The sequence below is a fragment of the Eupeodes corollae genome, chromosome 1 (assembly GCF_945859685.1).
Source record: "Eupeodes corollae chromosome 1, idEupCoro1.1, whole genome shotgun sequence".
NCBI classification, from domain to species: Eukaryota; Metazoa; Arthropoda; class Insecta; order Diptera; family Syrphidae; genus Eupeodes; species Eupeodes corollae.
The window spans coordinates 231,413,273-231,430,392 of record NC_079147.1 but is presented as its reverse complement, the minus strand read 5'-3'; the positions used below and the strand labels follow the sequence as shown (position 1 = coordinate 231,430,392).

Here is a 17,120-nt window from a genome sequence, read left to right as displayed (position 1 = left end):
ATTTGGTGCCGTGAAATAAAACCAAGTAAAATAAGGCCAAATTTCAAGAATTGGCCTTATTTTACTTTTATAAAGTGTAATGAAGCCAATTTCCAACAGTTGGTCTTTTTGCACTTAAACAAAGAGAAGTATAGCCAAATTGGTTTTATTTAATTTTCAACAGCTTGGTTTGCAATAAATACAAAGAACCTTTTCATATACTCAACCTCGCACCTATCCCAAATCCTATACTGTAGTCAAGCAGGGGAGTTGCATGCCCCTAACAAACCTCATCGTAAAAACAAGTTGGTCTTAGTTCTCAAATAATTTGACCTTATTTCACTTTGAACAAGTGACTAACAGCTCAGTATTGGTCTTATTTCACTTTTGTAAAGTGCAATGAGGCCATTTTTTGAAAGTTGGTCTTTTTTCACAGAACCTTGGTATTGTTTTCATGTCAACATCACCCCCCTTCTCCTTGAGCCATCAAGTTCATAGAAGTAAGTTGTATAAACAATGACTTAATGCATACATTTTTCGTTAATCTTAAAAAAAATGGTTTGTCTTTCTGATATTTCTGAGCATTTCAAGGTTTGCCTCTCTGATCTTTCTGAGCAACTGAATTAAATTTTTAAAAATGGTTTCTAATAAATTATTTTATAAAACTTAATTTTAGTTTCTAACCACACCACGTTAAAAGTTTGAGGCTTCTAGAAAGTGGTTTTTTATTTGGCGCGAGTAGATTTTGGAGCCCCGTTGCGGCCATTTTGTTTTGGTAACATCTATCAAATCTTTAGTTTATTATTCATTAGTTTATGCCACATCATAATGGCAAGTTACACGATTGAACAGCACGTTCAAATAATAAAACTCACACTCCCATTTTACGGTAGACGTGGAGGCCCTTCACAGTCGACTCTTAAACTTTTGGTGGTTAAATTTGAGACGAACAGTTCAGTAAATAATCAGCCGACATCCGTACACCCGTTTAAGCAACGCAAGATTAGCGGAGAACATCGCCACGGTCCGTGAAAGTGTACAGCAGAACCCGAGGCAGTCTATTCCTCGCCGTGCACAAATATTTTGCCTTTCGCAGACTTTAACTTGTCAAATTTTGCGTCGGGACTTGCGCCTACACTCGTACTTGAAAGAGGACCCCAATTTTGGCCGAAAAATCATCTTTGGGCCGGTGGTGGTGGCGTAATTGGTCCGTTAGTGAGGCCGTCACCGTAAACAACGAGCGCTAAATGGCGATAGTAACTATGGCCCGAATTGGACCATATGGACCTAGACGACATGTGGTTCCAGCAGGACGGTGCTACGTGCCACACAGCAAACGCCACGATTGACATTTTGCATGAAAGATTTGAGAGTAAGATTATTTCTCGCTGAGGTGATGTGAATTGGCAACCAAGGTCATGCGATTTGACCGTGTTAGACTTTTTCCTGTGGAGTTTCTTGAAGTCGCAGGTCTATGCAAACAAACCACAAATGACCGATGCCCTAAAGGTGAAAATAAAACAGACCATGGCTCAAATTCAGCCCGATCTATGCGGAAGAATCATTGAAAATTGGGCCGGTCTTCCTATTTGAACAACGTACGTTTTCAAAAATTTCCTATAAAAATGTCAAGGTGGTATTTTTAATTCCCTCTATAAATGAAAGAAGTCTAAAAAGAGACCGCTCACGCATGAAATTTGTTAGTTTTATTTGCATACATCAGGTTAAGACAATGTCTAAAGAACTGTCACTGTTTGGTTTTTAAAATTGATAAAATATGTTTAATGTAAGGATGTATTCACATTATTAAAATTATTTATATTTATTTGAAATTAATCTTATTTACGCTAAACTCGAGCTAAAGGTTGTTTAATTCAAATGTCAATTTTATACACACGTTGAATTGGCTGCGTTCAATTTCAGACGCATAGTATATCCGGATACCTTTATATAAGTATTTTTTTACATAAAGAAAAAGCTGGGATGTCAAGAAAAAGAAACCAAAGGTATTCCATAATTTCTAGTATATGTAGGTATCTGACAGAACAGCTGGTTAAATTTGAAGGAACCCCCAAAAAGTTCATCGGTAAAAATCCAGTGAATTTTTGAAGTTTTCCATTGAAATTTGTATTTATAGTTTTGTATCTAGAAATCTTAATGTTTGTCTGCTTTTTGTGAATAGTTAAAAGTTGTTTTTATTTTTTGAGAGCTATCTCTATTAAGTCTTAATAAGGTATGTCAAAATCCACTAATCCATGTTATCCTATCCGACACGAGATTGAACGCAGCCATTGTGAGCGCAATTAATTTGCTGTCAAAAAATAGTGTAGACTTCTCCAATTAATCTAGTACAATTATCAATTTCGATCAACAAACATATCGTACTACAAATCGAAAAGCGCAGCGGATTGTTTACATAATTTCGATATTTTTTGCAATGGTACTTTCTGTTTATGATTTTAATAAAGAATTAAATAATTAAATAAATTTAAATTTATACTTACTCCCTTCAGGATCAGTGTCATCGATGTAAATCATCTTTGGTTTTGGTTTCTTTTTGTGTATCCTTTTTTCGTTTCCTATTTTGAGACTTATAAGTTATATGCTCAGCTTTAAAAAAGTATTTTTAATTTTCTATAATTTTAATTTCTTGATTTTATTTAATTTTTTCTGCTTTATGATTCACAAAATAATTTATCCACACGTTTTATTAACTTTTAATTTTGAATTCGCTTAAGATTTCACAATTCACAAAACACCATTCTGATGATTTTTAAAAATATGTACACAAATATTTACTGAATATATTTTTTAAATTTAGATTTTCTTTATTTTATGTTTATTTTGGTTTTGTTTTAGATATAAAACTCTTTAGGTTTAAATTTTTTATTTCTGAAAATAAACACAAAAACGAGGGAACAAATAATATTATGCTTTATTATGTATCATAGATAAGATATTTTTTTGAAAAATAAAAATACGAATATCAAAAACGTGAACGAACGCAGTAACGGTCCCGGCAGCAACAACGAGAACACGAACGTCGATCACAACGACGACAAGCGACGGACGAAAGTGGCCACGGTTTCGACCTTCACTATCGCAAAATGTTTTCCGAATAAAATACACAATGAAAAATTACAAATAAAACGAAAAAATAAAGTATCTATGAGTTGAGTATCTGTATCTATAGTTGCCGATATTTGTTATGATTTTATCGTCTATTTAAACAACGATGACGGTGGGTGGCTGATGATATAACATGCACTGAGTTGAGTCGAATATAGTAGAGACTAGAGTGTGAAAGCCCTCCTTTGTCGGTTTTGCGTGATTGAGTTTTAGACTCTCTTCTTTTAGTTTTATTTTGAATTTGTTTTCATTTGGTTTCTTTTAGGTTTCAGGGGTGCAAACTTTGGCAAACGTTTAAGTTTATATATTTACTTTTACCCAATTGAATGGATGTACAGTGGCGACTATAAAACACAAAAAGTTTACTTTTTATAGCTTAAAATTTTGCTTAATAATGCTTGGAATTAGTACAAAGGAGGTTTATTTTTTCATACCTTATCGATGTTTTGGGCTTTTTAAAGCAGACTTTAGTGAATTCAATCTTTAATATTTAAATTTGAAGAATGCATTCATTTAATTCAATTGGAGGCTGTGACTTTAAGTTTAACAATCTACGATCATATTTTGTTAATAATATCACTGCAATCCTTTGATTGGAATCATTCACGACGTCATGCACTAACTTTGATAGCAGTCAAATAATTGCAGGCTTTTTGCTATCAAATGATTGATTGGTGGTTGTAAAATGTTAAGTCCCAACCTCTAGGTTAATTTAATGAATGCATCCATCTTAAAGTTAAATTCAATTAATGATTTATTAATAATAATTGCATTCACAAAAAACTGCATTCCTCTATTATTTGTCATTGGCAGCTTAGGGATTTCGTATTTTTAAAAAGTAAACTCAGTTATCAGACAAATTGAAAACTTAATCAATTTGATAAGTTCTGATTTTGTCTTTGCTCAACTAAACTTCAGCACATGTAATTCATAGACAATTTAAACCCATTTAAAAACGATAGATTAGGGTCTTAAAATTAACACGACAGAACCTATGTATGCTTAAGCTGTTTTTAAATCTGGTATAAAACGTCAAAAATAAAAAAACTGATTGAGAAAATAACCTTTGCGAGACATATTAGGTCCGTTCGCGTACTTTCTGCACTTAAATTCGTAAAAAGAGATATTTTAAAAAGTGGTGTCAAACTTCTCGGGAAATCAACAAATTTTTTCCACAGTTTGACTGTCAAAAAAATAAAAATTTGAAACATCATCGTTTTATTTCGTGTTAAGAATTTATTTATTTTTTTGACAATGGATAAATTAAGACAACATGCAGGTTCATTTTTTTTTTTATGAAAAAACTTGATTAAATTGAAACTTCAAAATTGCAACCTTGTTGTTGTTCTTTTTTAATTTTTAATTTTATAAGTGACAGCTAAAGCGAGAAATTTATTTCATTTATTTGAAGTTCTATCAAATTTGACACTTTTCACAAATCATCCCAAAGAAATTTCTTGGGTTAATATTCGTAGGTTGGGAAAATATTTTAGTGTCTCGTGAGGATTTAGTAAGATTTTCTAATTTTTCGTAAAATTAGACTGTTTTAGGTACGCGAACGGACCTATTATTTCCAAATTTAAAAACATAAATAAAAATGTCAAACAACTTAAGCATGTATCAATATTAAGATATTTAGCTGGATGTTGGAATGCTACTACCCAAGAGTAAACGAAAGCTCTACTTAACACGAATTGACTCCTTTGAAATAGATGAGATTATGAAGTTTTAGATTGACCTTCTAAATATTTAAGATCGAATTTCAATGAAAAGTTTTCCAATATATGTGTGTTTCCAAGTCTTAACAGATTCAGCGCGACTTACATAGAACTTATCAACTATTAGCATACAGAATTACTTATAGGATTTCAAAGATTTTGGCTCTCCAGGTAACGCCATTTTATTTTGTTCCCCTCTACAAGCTATTTTATATCAGCCAAATTAATAAACGAAGAATAGAAAAGGGTTAGGTCTTATTCCATGGACTAAGGTAAAAATTTTATGATTATGAATATAACTAAATTATCACTAAGTGACGTTTACTACGTTAAACCGCTGAAGAAGGTGGTTTAGCGAAGGAATAACATACCAATGTGTCAAAATGATAATAATTTTTACAGAAACTTATAAACAGGAGAATTTTTAGATGTGTTTACAAATTATCACAATTTTCTGTCAAAATCCATACGGAAAAAAAAACACGTCTGCTGAACATGGGGGACATTTCAAGTTACCAAACAGGAATCGTATTTATTGTAGTGGATTTTCTAAAGGGATTTTTGGTAAACGTCACTTAACTATTCCACAAACATTTTGGTTTTATTCATGGAACATTTCATGGAACATTCTTAACTCTTATTCCCTGGTTTAGTAAACTCGCGGAATAAAGGTGGAATAAGCGTTTTTTATTAATTCGGATGTTTAAGTTTAAGTGAAATTGTACTAAAATTGTAGAAGAATATACCTTAAATCTGTGTCTAACTAAACAGAGCTGCCAACTTTTCTATGAATAGCAGCTGTGTTTAACCTAAATTCTGCTTAGTAGCAAATAATAAAATTTAAAAAAAATCGCTTCTACTGGGAATGATTATCGAATAAATGTTAAAACTCGATTTTTCCTGTAACTTATTAGAAATCTGAAAAATGTGTGAGTTTTCGGGGTATCAACAAAAATAATAGTTTTATATTATTAACTTCATAAAGGAAATGATTGATTTGTCAAGTTAAAATTGTGTATATTTTTATATTTCTCAGGTTCCAATGTCCGTACAACCTTAACAAAAAGATTTTTGAAAGATGCATACAGTGGACGTACGTTCGAGTTCATCGGCCATATCTTAAGAAGTTTTAAATATAACACCGAAACATGCAGATGGACTTTCAAAAAAATTGCTATCGACTTCAGTTACATTTTATATTATTCTAAACTTGTATTTTGCGAACAAAAAATGATATTATTTTATAAAATAAAAGATTACATTAAAGAATAACGTTTTTGGCATCTGTTACAATTTGTAGAAAAATAAAATTGACAGCATTTTTTACAAAACAAACAAAAGTAAAAACCTTAAAAGAATACTACTCAAAGTTGTTGCAATTTGATTTTCAACTCGAATATCTTGGCAAAAATGTAATAAATTGCGTTTAAACTAATAGTGAAATGTTAAACGATTTTGTGAAATGTCAATTAAAAATGAAAAATGAATTACCAAATTTTAAACGATTTAAACATCTTACTATTTCTTAACAATTTGTAAAAGTTAACATCACGGAATGGCTATACCTTAACTTCTAAATCTGTTTAAACTTATTTTCACGAACTGTCTCTTTTTAGACTTATTTGGATGTTCGTTTTTTTAATAAAAGTCAATTAGCAATTAACCTGTTATCAAAATTTAATTAAAGGTTTAAAATTGTTGAGACGCTTGGTAAATTGCTAAATATTTAGAAAAGTTATCAACTAGTAAATTTTTGAAGCCTTAACAATAGGTTGTTTAAAATTTTGCAATATTGTTTTTAATTTTTAAAATATTTAGAAAAATCTTACTATCAGTTTCCTTTACAAAGAAAATAAAAATCTTCACAATATTAATAAAATATTCTTGTTAACATAAGATTATTAAACCGGTATTATTTTCAATTCAATTCAAGTCTTAAAGGGTGTCCCAAAATTAACGCAAAATTTGAATTTGCCGCCATTTGGGCAGTGAAGTGTTGGCAACCCTGAAAAAAAGCAATTTGACAGCTAACAGTATAGGGTTCTTAAAAATGAAGAGTTACACGATAGAACAACGTCTCTTCATTATAAAAGAATATTTCAAAAATAGTGAAAGCTTGGCGGCTCTAGTTCGAAAATTTCAAACAAAATATGGTCGGAATAGTGTTTTAACTTCGTCAACTGTAAAGAGATTAATTGAAAAATTCATGGAGACTGGATCCGTTGGAGACACCAAACACACTGGTCGTCCAAAAACAAGCCGTTCAAATGTGAATGTCGAAGCAGTGCGTGAGAGTGTTGCTGACAATCCAGGAACCTCAATTCGACGTCGTGGACAAGAATTGCAAATTTCAAGAACCTCTCTACAGCGTATACTCACCAAAGATCTGTGTCTTCATGCTTACAAAATTCAAGTAACACAACAATTGAAGCCTAATGACCATGGACAGAGAAGAGAGTTCGTTGAATGGATTATTGAACATCAACAAATGGAACCTGATTTTTCGAGCAAAATCATCCTAAGCGATGGAGCACATTTTCATCTTGATGGCTTTGTCAATCGCCAAAATTGCCGCATTTGGGATTCGGAGAACCCACATGTGATTGTCGAAAAACAAATGCATCCACAACGCGTGACTGTATGGTGTGGATTTTGAAAATGATGCTGGTCAAGCAGTGACTATTACTGGTGCTCTATATCGCGACATGATCACACAGTTCTTTCTTCCAAAATTGGATGATATTGATGTGTCCAATATGTGGTTTCAACAAGACGGTGCCACATGTCATACAGCCCGTGAAACAATTCAGTTACTGCATGAGACATTTCCAGGTCGTGTACTCTCTCGTTTCGGTGATCAAAATTGGCCTCCTAGATCGTGTGATTTAACACCATTAGACTCCTTTTTATGGGGTTATTTGAAATCACATAAGTCTATGTCAACAACCCCACAACCACCCGTGCATTAAAGGAGGAGATTCAACGCTGCATCAACGAAATTCAGCCACATTTATGCAGAATGGTCATGGAAAATTTCAACAAAAGAGTGCGCATGTGCATGCAAAGCCGTGGAGGCCATTTGTCCGATGTGTTATTCCATACATAACCCTATCCTATGTACTTTACTAGTCAATAAAAATATAACTATCAAAAGACTAAAAAAGGCGTTTTTTCTATTTAATTCAAATCTTGTGTTAGTTTTGGGACACCCTTTATAAGAACAAAAGGAAGACTTAAAACTTATTTTCGTCTAGTAGAAAAGGTTTTTAAAATATGTTGTAATTGTTTAAAAAAAATATTGAAAAACGGGCTCGAATGGGTAGTTATCAGTGTAGACTGCATCCCTTTTCCTTATATTGTGTTCGTGTCAAAGTGTCGTTTCCTCAAAAAAAAATAAACTAGACTTTCTTGTAAACTTTCTGCTTTCCTTTTTGCTTTTCATCGACTATTTAAAAAGTAAGATTATATTTCCAAAAATAACAACAAAGTGTAATATTTTGATGACATACAATGCATGTTACCAATCAATAATTGAGAAAATTGTTATTTAAGTTTAAGACACACGAACTCCCAACTGGATTTGAAGTCAACAAAAGCTTACGTTTTTCTTACCTTCTTGTTAATTATTGTTTCTTTTATGAAATCAAAATTGATTACATTTAAAAATCAATCTGCTAGTATGGATACAAATGATATGTACTACGACAACGAACGTGACGTTATGATTTCTAAACAAAATTAATTATTATTAAACAATCTATTAGGTGTGAGAATTAAAGTTTTCAATGTCAGCTGAAGAGAGCTTCATGCTAAATGCTATAAATAAGTACGTACACTTTGCTATACTATTACGAGTTCATGTTATCTGCGATTGTTTCAGTATATCAGATAGATAGATAGATAGATATTTTATTGGCAAAGAAAAAGTTACATTGTTTACAATATTTTTAAGTCATTGCACAGCACAGAGATATGATATCAATTTGTATCTTACTACTGAAAATAATAATTATGTTTTAAACAGCATGTCTATGTCTTAATATTTATAAGTTTGAAGGAAAACATTGCAAAGAAAAAACCTTCATTCGAATTTTGTTTATAATTATATCACAGATATGTTATGCTTAAATTTAATAGGAACTAATTACCGAATAAATATATAAATAAATAAATAAATAGGCAAACAAATAAGTTAATAAATACACGAACGAATTAATAAATGCGTAAATAAGTAAATAAGTAAATAAGTAAATAAGTAAATAAATAAATAAATAAATAAATAAATAAATAAATAAATAAATACAAAAATGCAGAAGTAAAAAATCAAACAAATAAATAAACAAATAAATAAACAAATAAAGACACAAATAAATAAATAAATAAATAAATAAATAAATATAAACATATATAAATTAGTAAAGGAGAAAAAATGTATAAATAAATAAGTAGATAGTAGAATGAATACATAATAAGATACATTAATTAATAAATAAACAAAAACAAAAAAATACTTATAATGATGCATAAATTAACAGTATAAAAATATAAATAATACACAAGATAATAAATAATACATAAATAACAATAAATACAAGAATAAAAAAAAAAAAAAAAAAATATGTTTGACAATTTATTAAATCAAGTTTCTAATCAGAGAGTTTTCACTTAATACACATTTTCTGGAAAATTTTTGATTGAGAATTTCAATTTTCTTGTCTATTTTTAACACGTTCGTTGCCTCTATGTGTAAGGCTTGGGTTGAATAATGCCAGGGGAGCTTCAGCATCATTTTTAAAATTTTGTTTTGGAGAATTTGCAATTTTTTAATATGCATTACAGCACAATTACCCCATACGGGCGATCCATATAACAGTATTGCTTGAAAAACGACTTTAAAAATAATAAGTTTATTGTGTTTGCTAAGTAATGACCTTCGGTTAATAAGCGGATATAACATTTTTATTCCGACATTTATTTTATTTGCTGTCATTTCTGTGTGTTTCTTGAAGGTCAACTTCTTATCTAAGTAAATACCTAAATACTTGACAGAGCTGACCCACGGTATATCACAGTTATTTAAGTTTATATTACGACTGGGTAAAAAACAATCCTTTCTTTTTCTGGTGAAAAAGATAGCTTGGCTTTTCCCAGCATTGATTTTAATTTTCCAGTGTTTGTAATACTCGAAAATAATTGCTAAATCAGTTTGAATATTGTTAATAATATTATCAGGATGTTCATCGGATGAGAATATAGCAATGTCATCTGCATACATACCGAATTCACAATTTTGCAAAACTGGAAAATCAGAGATAAAAATATTGAACAACGTAGGAGATAACACTGATCCTTGAGGAACGCCAGCAGGAATAGTTTTTGAGACTGAATTTTGTCCATTAAGTGAAACTATGAATGTTCTTTCACTTAAAAAACTTTGTATAAGTTTTATTAAAAAAGTTGGACATTCATTTATAATAAGTTTATAAATAAGTGCATTGTGCCAAACAGTGTCAAACGCTTTTTCAACATCTAGCAAAACTAATCCTGTTGATTTTTTTTCTCTAAATTTTTCTTTTACGTGTCTACAGATTCTTAAGACCTGGTGTGATGTGTTATGCTCTTTCCGGAATCCAAATTGTTGTATTGGTATGATATTCTTTTCATTTAAAAACAATTCTAATTTGCAGCGAATTAATTTTTCGAAAATCTTACTAATGCTACTCAGTAGGCTTATTGGCCTATAACTAAGTGGATCACTTCGAGGTTTTCCAGATTTTAATATTGGAACAACTTTTGCCATCTTCCATTTAAGTGGAAAATATTGAATTTTAAAGCAGGCATTTATTAAAGAAGTTAAATAAGCAAAACCACTCATTGGAAGTTCTTTAAGGAATTGGTTTTGAATACCATCCATTCCAGGAGATTTTTTATTTTTAAGATCACATATCAAATATTCAATGTCTTCAACAGAAATTAATTCTTCTGCAGATAAGCTTATAGAAGATCCATTGAATTCAATTACTGACGTATCTACAAGGTTGGTTAAAACAGGATCGTGGTAGAAGTTAATGGTAGTATCATGATTGCTAGCAAAAGTATTTGCAAGCGTATTTGCTTTGTCTTCGTTAGAAGTATGAACTGTCCCTAATGATTCAAGTGGTGGTATTTGAGTATTTTTCTTCTTAATTATTTTATGTATGTTCCAAAAAGGTTTAGAGCTAGGATGTAAGGAACTAAGTTTTTTGTTCCATTCTATGTTCCTGAATTTTGATATCGATTCTGTTATTAATATGTTGAGATGGTTCATTTCTTGAAAATCGCGCTGCTGTCGATATCTTTGCCATTTCCTTCTAAACATATTTCTTATTTTAATAAGATTTAAAATGGAACGAGGAAGAATAACAGCTCGTTTATTAATTGTTTTCTGAGGAACAGATACATTAATACTATCACGGATACTTTTTTCAAAATAATCAACATAGACATCAATATCTTCACAACATTCAACACATTCAATACTATTTAAAGTTGGACGCAATTTTGAATTTAATTGGGAACGATATAAGTGCCAATTGGCGTTCTTAAAATCTAAATATTGCACATTTAATAAATTTGGACTAAGGGTAGTATCACAGCAGACAGGAAGATGATCCGAACTAAGTGCATTTGTAGTAATAGGGTTTGTAAAGCAATGCGGAATATTAGAAATAAAAAAATCTATTGTAGATGGAGAAGCTCTACGACGGGCCGGTATATAAGTTGGAGCGTTTGGAAACATTAGTGTGATAGGGTATCTCATAGTGAAATCTAACAGATCGTTACCAAATGAATTTGCCCGAAGACAACCCCATTGTCGGTGTTTGCAATTAAAGTCACCGCCTATTATAAACTGGTCATTACTTATTAGTTTTTTCAAGTCGTTTATAAAGCATCGCCTTTTAGTTTTTGTATTATTGGATCTGCCACCGGGAAAATATATTGAATACATTTTGAGCTTATTGGAGTTTTGCAAAATCAATTCGACTCCAATGGCTTCAATGACATTAGTATTAATTTTTGGCAATAAAATATGTTTTATTTCTTTTTTGAGGAGGATGGCAACACCGCCACCTAAACTCTCTCTATCTAATCTATGACATACAAAATTGCTATTTGAAAAACTGACACCAACATCAAGCCAAGTTTCACACAAAAGACAAATATCAACATTAGCATTTAAGAGAAAATTAAAGAACTCAGTACATTTATTACGAATGCCACGGGCATTCCAACATACGATTTTCATATTCTGTAAATTACTTGCCATTATGAGAGTATAAATATTTTGTTGCTAGCTGTGCAATGACATGAAATTGTTCTAACTTGGATTTACATTGACCAAGCTTAGTAATCATCTCCATTGTAAGAGAAGCAATCTCTTCTTGAGAAAAGAGATCGTTCTCTTGTGAATTAGTGTTGCTCATCAAAACAGGGTTCGTCAAATTCGTTGACTGTTGTTGTTGTTGAGGTAGCTGAAGCTGCTGATGTTGTTGTGTAGAACGTGGTGTCATCTTCCAATGGTTTGTAGGTGGAGGGAGCGAGGGAAAATCATGCATATTCCCAATCCCAATATTGACTTGCTTGTTTTTGTTATGCGCTTGCTGCCGTGGAGCATGTAAATTGCGTTTAGTTGCTCTGGGAGCTCTCTCTTTCATTTGGATATACCTTATTCTGCTATCACATGCTTGGTCAGTGGAGCGATGGTTCTGCTGGCAATTTGCACATTTGGGAAAAGAACCATCGGCCACAGTGCACTCTGAAGTCTTGTGGGGACCGGAACAATTAGCACAACTCGATTTAACGTTGCAATGTCTCTCACCATGGCCAAACATTTGACAATTATGACACTGGGTTATTTTATTTTTAAAATGCTTTTGAAATTCCCAACGAACATGGGTACGAAAAATAGTTTTTATATTGTTTCTTAACTGGGCAATTCGGGCCGAACCATTTTCTAAATAAACGATATAGAAAATATCAACAAATGTTTCATGATTTTTGGTTATCATTTTTATATCTTTGCACTTAAGACCCAGTGATATTAACTCAGTTTTAAGAGTATTTGTGTCAATTGAGTCCAAACCGAACAAAATAACTTTAAATGACCTTTCATTGCGAAGGTCATGTGAGAAAAATTCACAATTTTTATCTTTTAATGATTTTAACACCTTGTTATATGTGTCTAAGGAATCACAAAACACTTTGATGCCAATTGAAATTTTTTGGATTGAATAGTCTGATAAATTAAGTTCTTTCATCAACGTATGAATATAAACACTAGTTTTTTTTAGCACTTTTATTGGAGGTATCGATTGTTTTTTCTTAGATGTCGGTGCCTGGGTGTTAATAGAAGGCTGATCTATTTCATCATCGATTGAAAGAATTTCAAATGGATTGATGTTATCCATTATGGATGTTTTAGTAGGATTTGATCTCTTGGATTTATAAACCGAGGATTCAAGATCCTCTTCGCCGCGGGAGCGCTTTCGTTGAATTTTGATAGTTTTAACTATAATTCAATTGTATAGATAGGTACAGAATCGCACGACTGTCACGGACACTAGCACGACTAGGAATGATCAGTATATCAAAAGGAGATAATTATTGTTCAAGTGGTTTTTAAAGTTGTTTTATTTTGTACGGTGATTAGAAAGGTGACTTATTTATATGTTCCAAACAGTGGTAAGCGAGAAGTAAAGTACAGAGTATGAAGCTAATAAAATAAATTCTTCTTTTATTATTTCATAAGTAAGTCTCCATTTTCTAGCTCTCATACTCACAGATTTTAATAAATAAGTTGTCAAGAGAATTGTGTTTTTATTGAATATACTTTAATAATTTGTTGTAAGACTCTGTATAATAATCTTAACATACATAAATTAGGTGTAACGATGTTCGTTCGTGATGGACTGCTAAACTACTAAACTGATTTTAATCAAATTTTTACACCGTGTGCGATCCAATTTGAAAGACATAATAGCATACATCTCAATTTATGATCGCAATTTTATTTTATTGCAAATTATTTGTCAATTATTTGACAATCACTATAATTTACTGTTAGTTCCAGACGATTCTAACAGATGGTGACATCAGTTCACTGGACTGAGTATGCATTCAATAGATGGCGCTATGTCAAGCTTCCAAACGTTTCATAAAAGCTACAATTTAAAAGCATAACCGCCACATATTGCGGAGGCTAAAGTGTAGGTTAAATTTATTTTTCAGTGAAAGAAATACTGGGAATTTCAGATTTTCAATTGTATTAGAAATTTTCCGAACGATAAAATGGCACTGCAAAAAAATACGCAATGCATTAAACTGTCAGACAATTTCTGCACTTATCTTCATAAAAATATGAATTCATTCAGACTATATTTCCGTATACACGGAGTAATTACTTATGATTCATAACTGTCTCAGTCATCCGGCTATTTTGGCTGCCAAAAATGTTGATGTTTTACGAAATTAGCTTCCATATACAACAGTTGTTACCAGACGATCTGATGTGTTCTAAATCACTCAATACGGTTGTTAATGAAAATCAAAGTTTAAATTTTCCAATTCAATTCACCAAGTGATCTTCGATTAAAGATTGGTTCACTTTTTATTCTCTTGCGTACTTTGAATCCACCTCAATTATAAAACTCTGTACAAATTTAGTCATTAAAAAGATCATCGGAAATATTCTTGAAGCAACCATTTTATCTGAAAAGTTTAAAGGAAAAGTGTTGCCACATATTCCAATAATACCGCCAGATTGTAGCATACCCTTCAGAAGGTTACAGTTTTCAATTTGTTTAGCTTTTGTCATGTCTATAAATAAGTCTAAGGGCCAAACAATGTCCATTTGTGGTTTAGATTTAGAAAACCTATGTTTTTCTCATGGGCAACCATTTGTTAAATATTTACATCGAACCTTTTAGTGTTAGCGAAAGATACATAGGTTAAATACAAATACTTTGCACCCATTAGTGGTAAATTAAATAGAAATGAAAAAAAATTGTAAAACAATTAATATTATTGTAAGAAGATTTTCAACTATCCGCCCTACCCACCTTATTTATAAGTTCAACTGTCACATGTTATTTACTAAAACTTTGCAAACTCTTTTGTTATAAACTTGATTAAAAATAATAATAAATTTAAATTTTTTTTTTTATCGATTTATGCTTTACATCAACTGTACGAAAATGTGGATCAATTATTGTGTTGAAAGTTCTTCCTTTTCAAATCCCAAACCAGTACATTTTTATGCCAGCTTTAACGTTTTCGTTTGTAAATATTAATTTAATTATAATAAGGGGTAGCAGTAGTAGAAAATCAGACTTGAAGATCCTCATTGTTGTTTACATATGGCATCTATATACCCAAACATTGTGGTATCCATGTCTGACGTTTTCCTGCCCTTCCCATTAAATAGTTTACAACAATTTTAAAAGGAAAAAAACTTTGGCCAAATAAACGCGTACCCGGGTCATCTAGTAAAAGTATGAAATACTGGGAAAATAAAATATCAAAAGATATGGTTGGTGTATTCGAACGAACTTTAATCAAATACACTAACCCTTTCTTCTGAACAATTTGTTTCCCGGTATTTAATATTTTTAGGGATGAGTTGTTTCTTACATTATGAGTGTTTTTAGGATGACCTAAGCCAGGGAATGAGGCTGTGCTAAAACTCATTTCAGCCCATAGTTTAGGGACACCTTATTTCGGAAACAAAAACTCATCTGCAGAAAATCGTAAAACTGGTTATTGAAGATTAATGGTTTGTATCTTTTCTATTCCTGTGTGGGTTTGTGGCTAATTGAAGTTATTATTTTCAAATTTATCATCAACGTGGATGGAGTTGTAAAAGATTTGTTTTGTTTAAATTTGTTTTAGAACTTTATGTGTTTATGTTTTATATTAGAGCAACCAGGATGAACAAAACAGTTTGTGGCAGTTATGTGAATAGTAGTTACTTCTAGGTAATCGTTACTTTAGTTAATTATTCCGAAGTAATAGTTGCTTTTTTATGAATACTTTGTGATTACTTAAATCAAAATTACGTGAATTGGGTACGAAGAGGAAGCAATTTCAAAAATTGTTTTGGAATTTTGCAAGGTCATAAAGAGATTTTGATAAAACCTAACAGAGGTTATTGTTTTAATGAATGCTTGATTATTCGAGCTAGTGGTTTAATTAAGGTTACGATTTCAGTATATTGTTTTTAATTTATTAAACAACTACTTTACTCACAAATTTTACTTCAAACTTTGTTGTCCATATATTATGCCCTACCCTCAAAATATATATTTATAACTCATAGTTTAATTAAAATATTTATTAACATACAAATGAATTAGTTTGATCTAAGAACACAGAAATTAAACTATAGTGCCACCTATCGGATTAACATTTTTCCACTTTTTACAAATCTTAGGTTAGGTTAGGTTAGGCTATAGTGGATGTCCAAGATGGAAACGGACACTCTTAGGCCAGTTTAATGGCCATTGTGATACCACATGAATCTTGAGGATTCCTCCTTAGCTCAATGGAACCAGCTAGAGTCCCTTACGAAACGTGAGAGGCTGATTATACAGAAATGATTTGGATCGTTTAGATCGTTAAAGAAGAATTCTCCTAGGTAATTCTTGCATTTTCGAACCAGAGCAGGGCATGTACAGAGAAGATGAAGAACGGTTTCTACCTCTTCCTCGTCCATACAATTTTTGCAAAAGTCATTTGAGAATACGCCTAGTCTCGTGGCGTGCTTTCCTATTAGACAGTGTCCAGTTATGACACCTATAATCGAGCTTATATGCGATCTGCTTAGAGATAGCAAGCACCTTGATCGCTTTAAATATATTCTAGGCCAGATGTTTTTTGTGACTTGACACGTGGTGATGTTGTTCCACCTGGTGCCTCACAGCGTCTTGCATTAGGAGCAGTTTACAAGTAGCGATTGGTATGCCAGTACTTGCCAAACGTGGTAGGATGGGCTGTACTGTACCGTTCCTGGCGAGTTCATCTGCCTTACAGTTACCTGGAATGTAGAGACAGAAATAGCGGCCTGACTATCTGAGGGAATACGGATATCAGGTTTTCTTTGAGCCAGGACAAGACTTCCTTTATCGCCAAAAGTTGAGAGAATTTATGAGAGACTTAATTTCAGTCGTTCAGAGTACACACCTCCACCAACCCCTTCATTTGTTTTTGACCCATCTGTGTAAAAATGGATTGACTCATCCTCCAAGAATGCCCTATCTT

General features: G+C 31.8%; 1 protein-coding gene across 1 annotated transcript in view; it reads right to left on the bottom strand.

Moving 5' to 3' along the window:
• Positions 1-17,120, bottom strand: part of LOC129954200 (death-associated protein kinase related) — a 173,251-nt gene that overhangs the window by 133,172 nt on the left and 22,959 nt on the right. The window contains exon 2 of the mRNA XM_056067943.1: positions 2,484-2,871. Within this exon, the coding sequence (XP_055923918.1) occupies positions 2,484-2,517 (34 nt within the window). The 5' untranslated portion in view covers positions 2,518-2,871. The remainder of the gene's footprint in view (positions 1-2,483; positions 2,872-17,120) is intronic.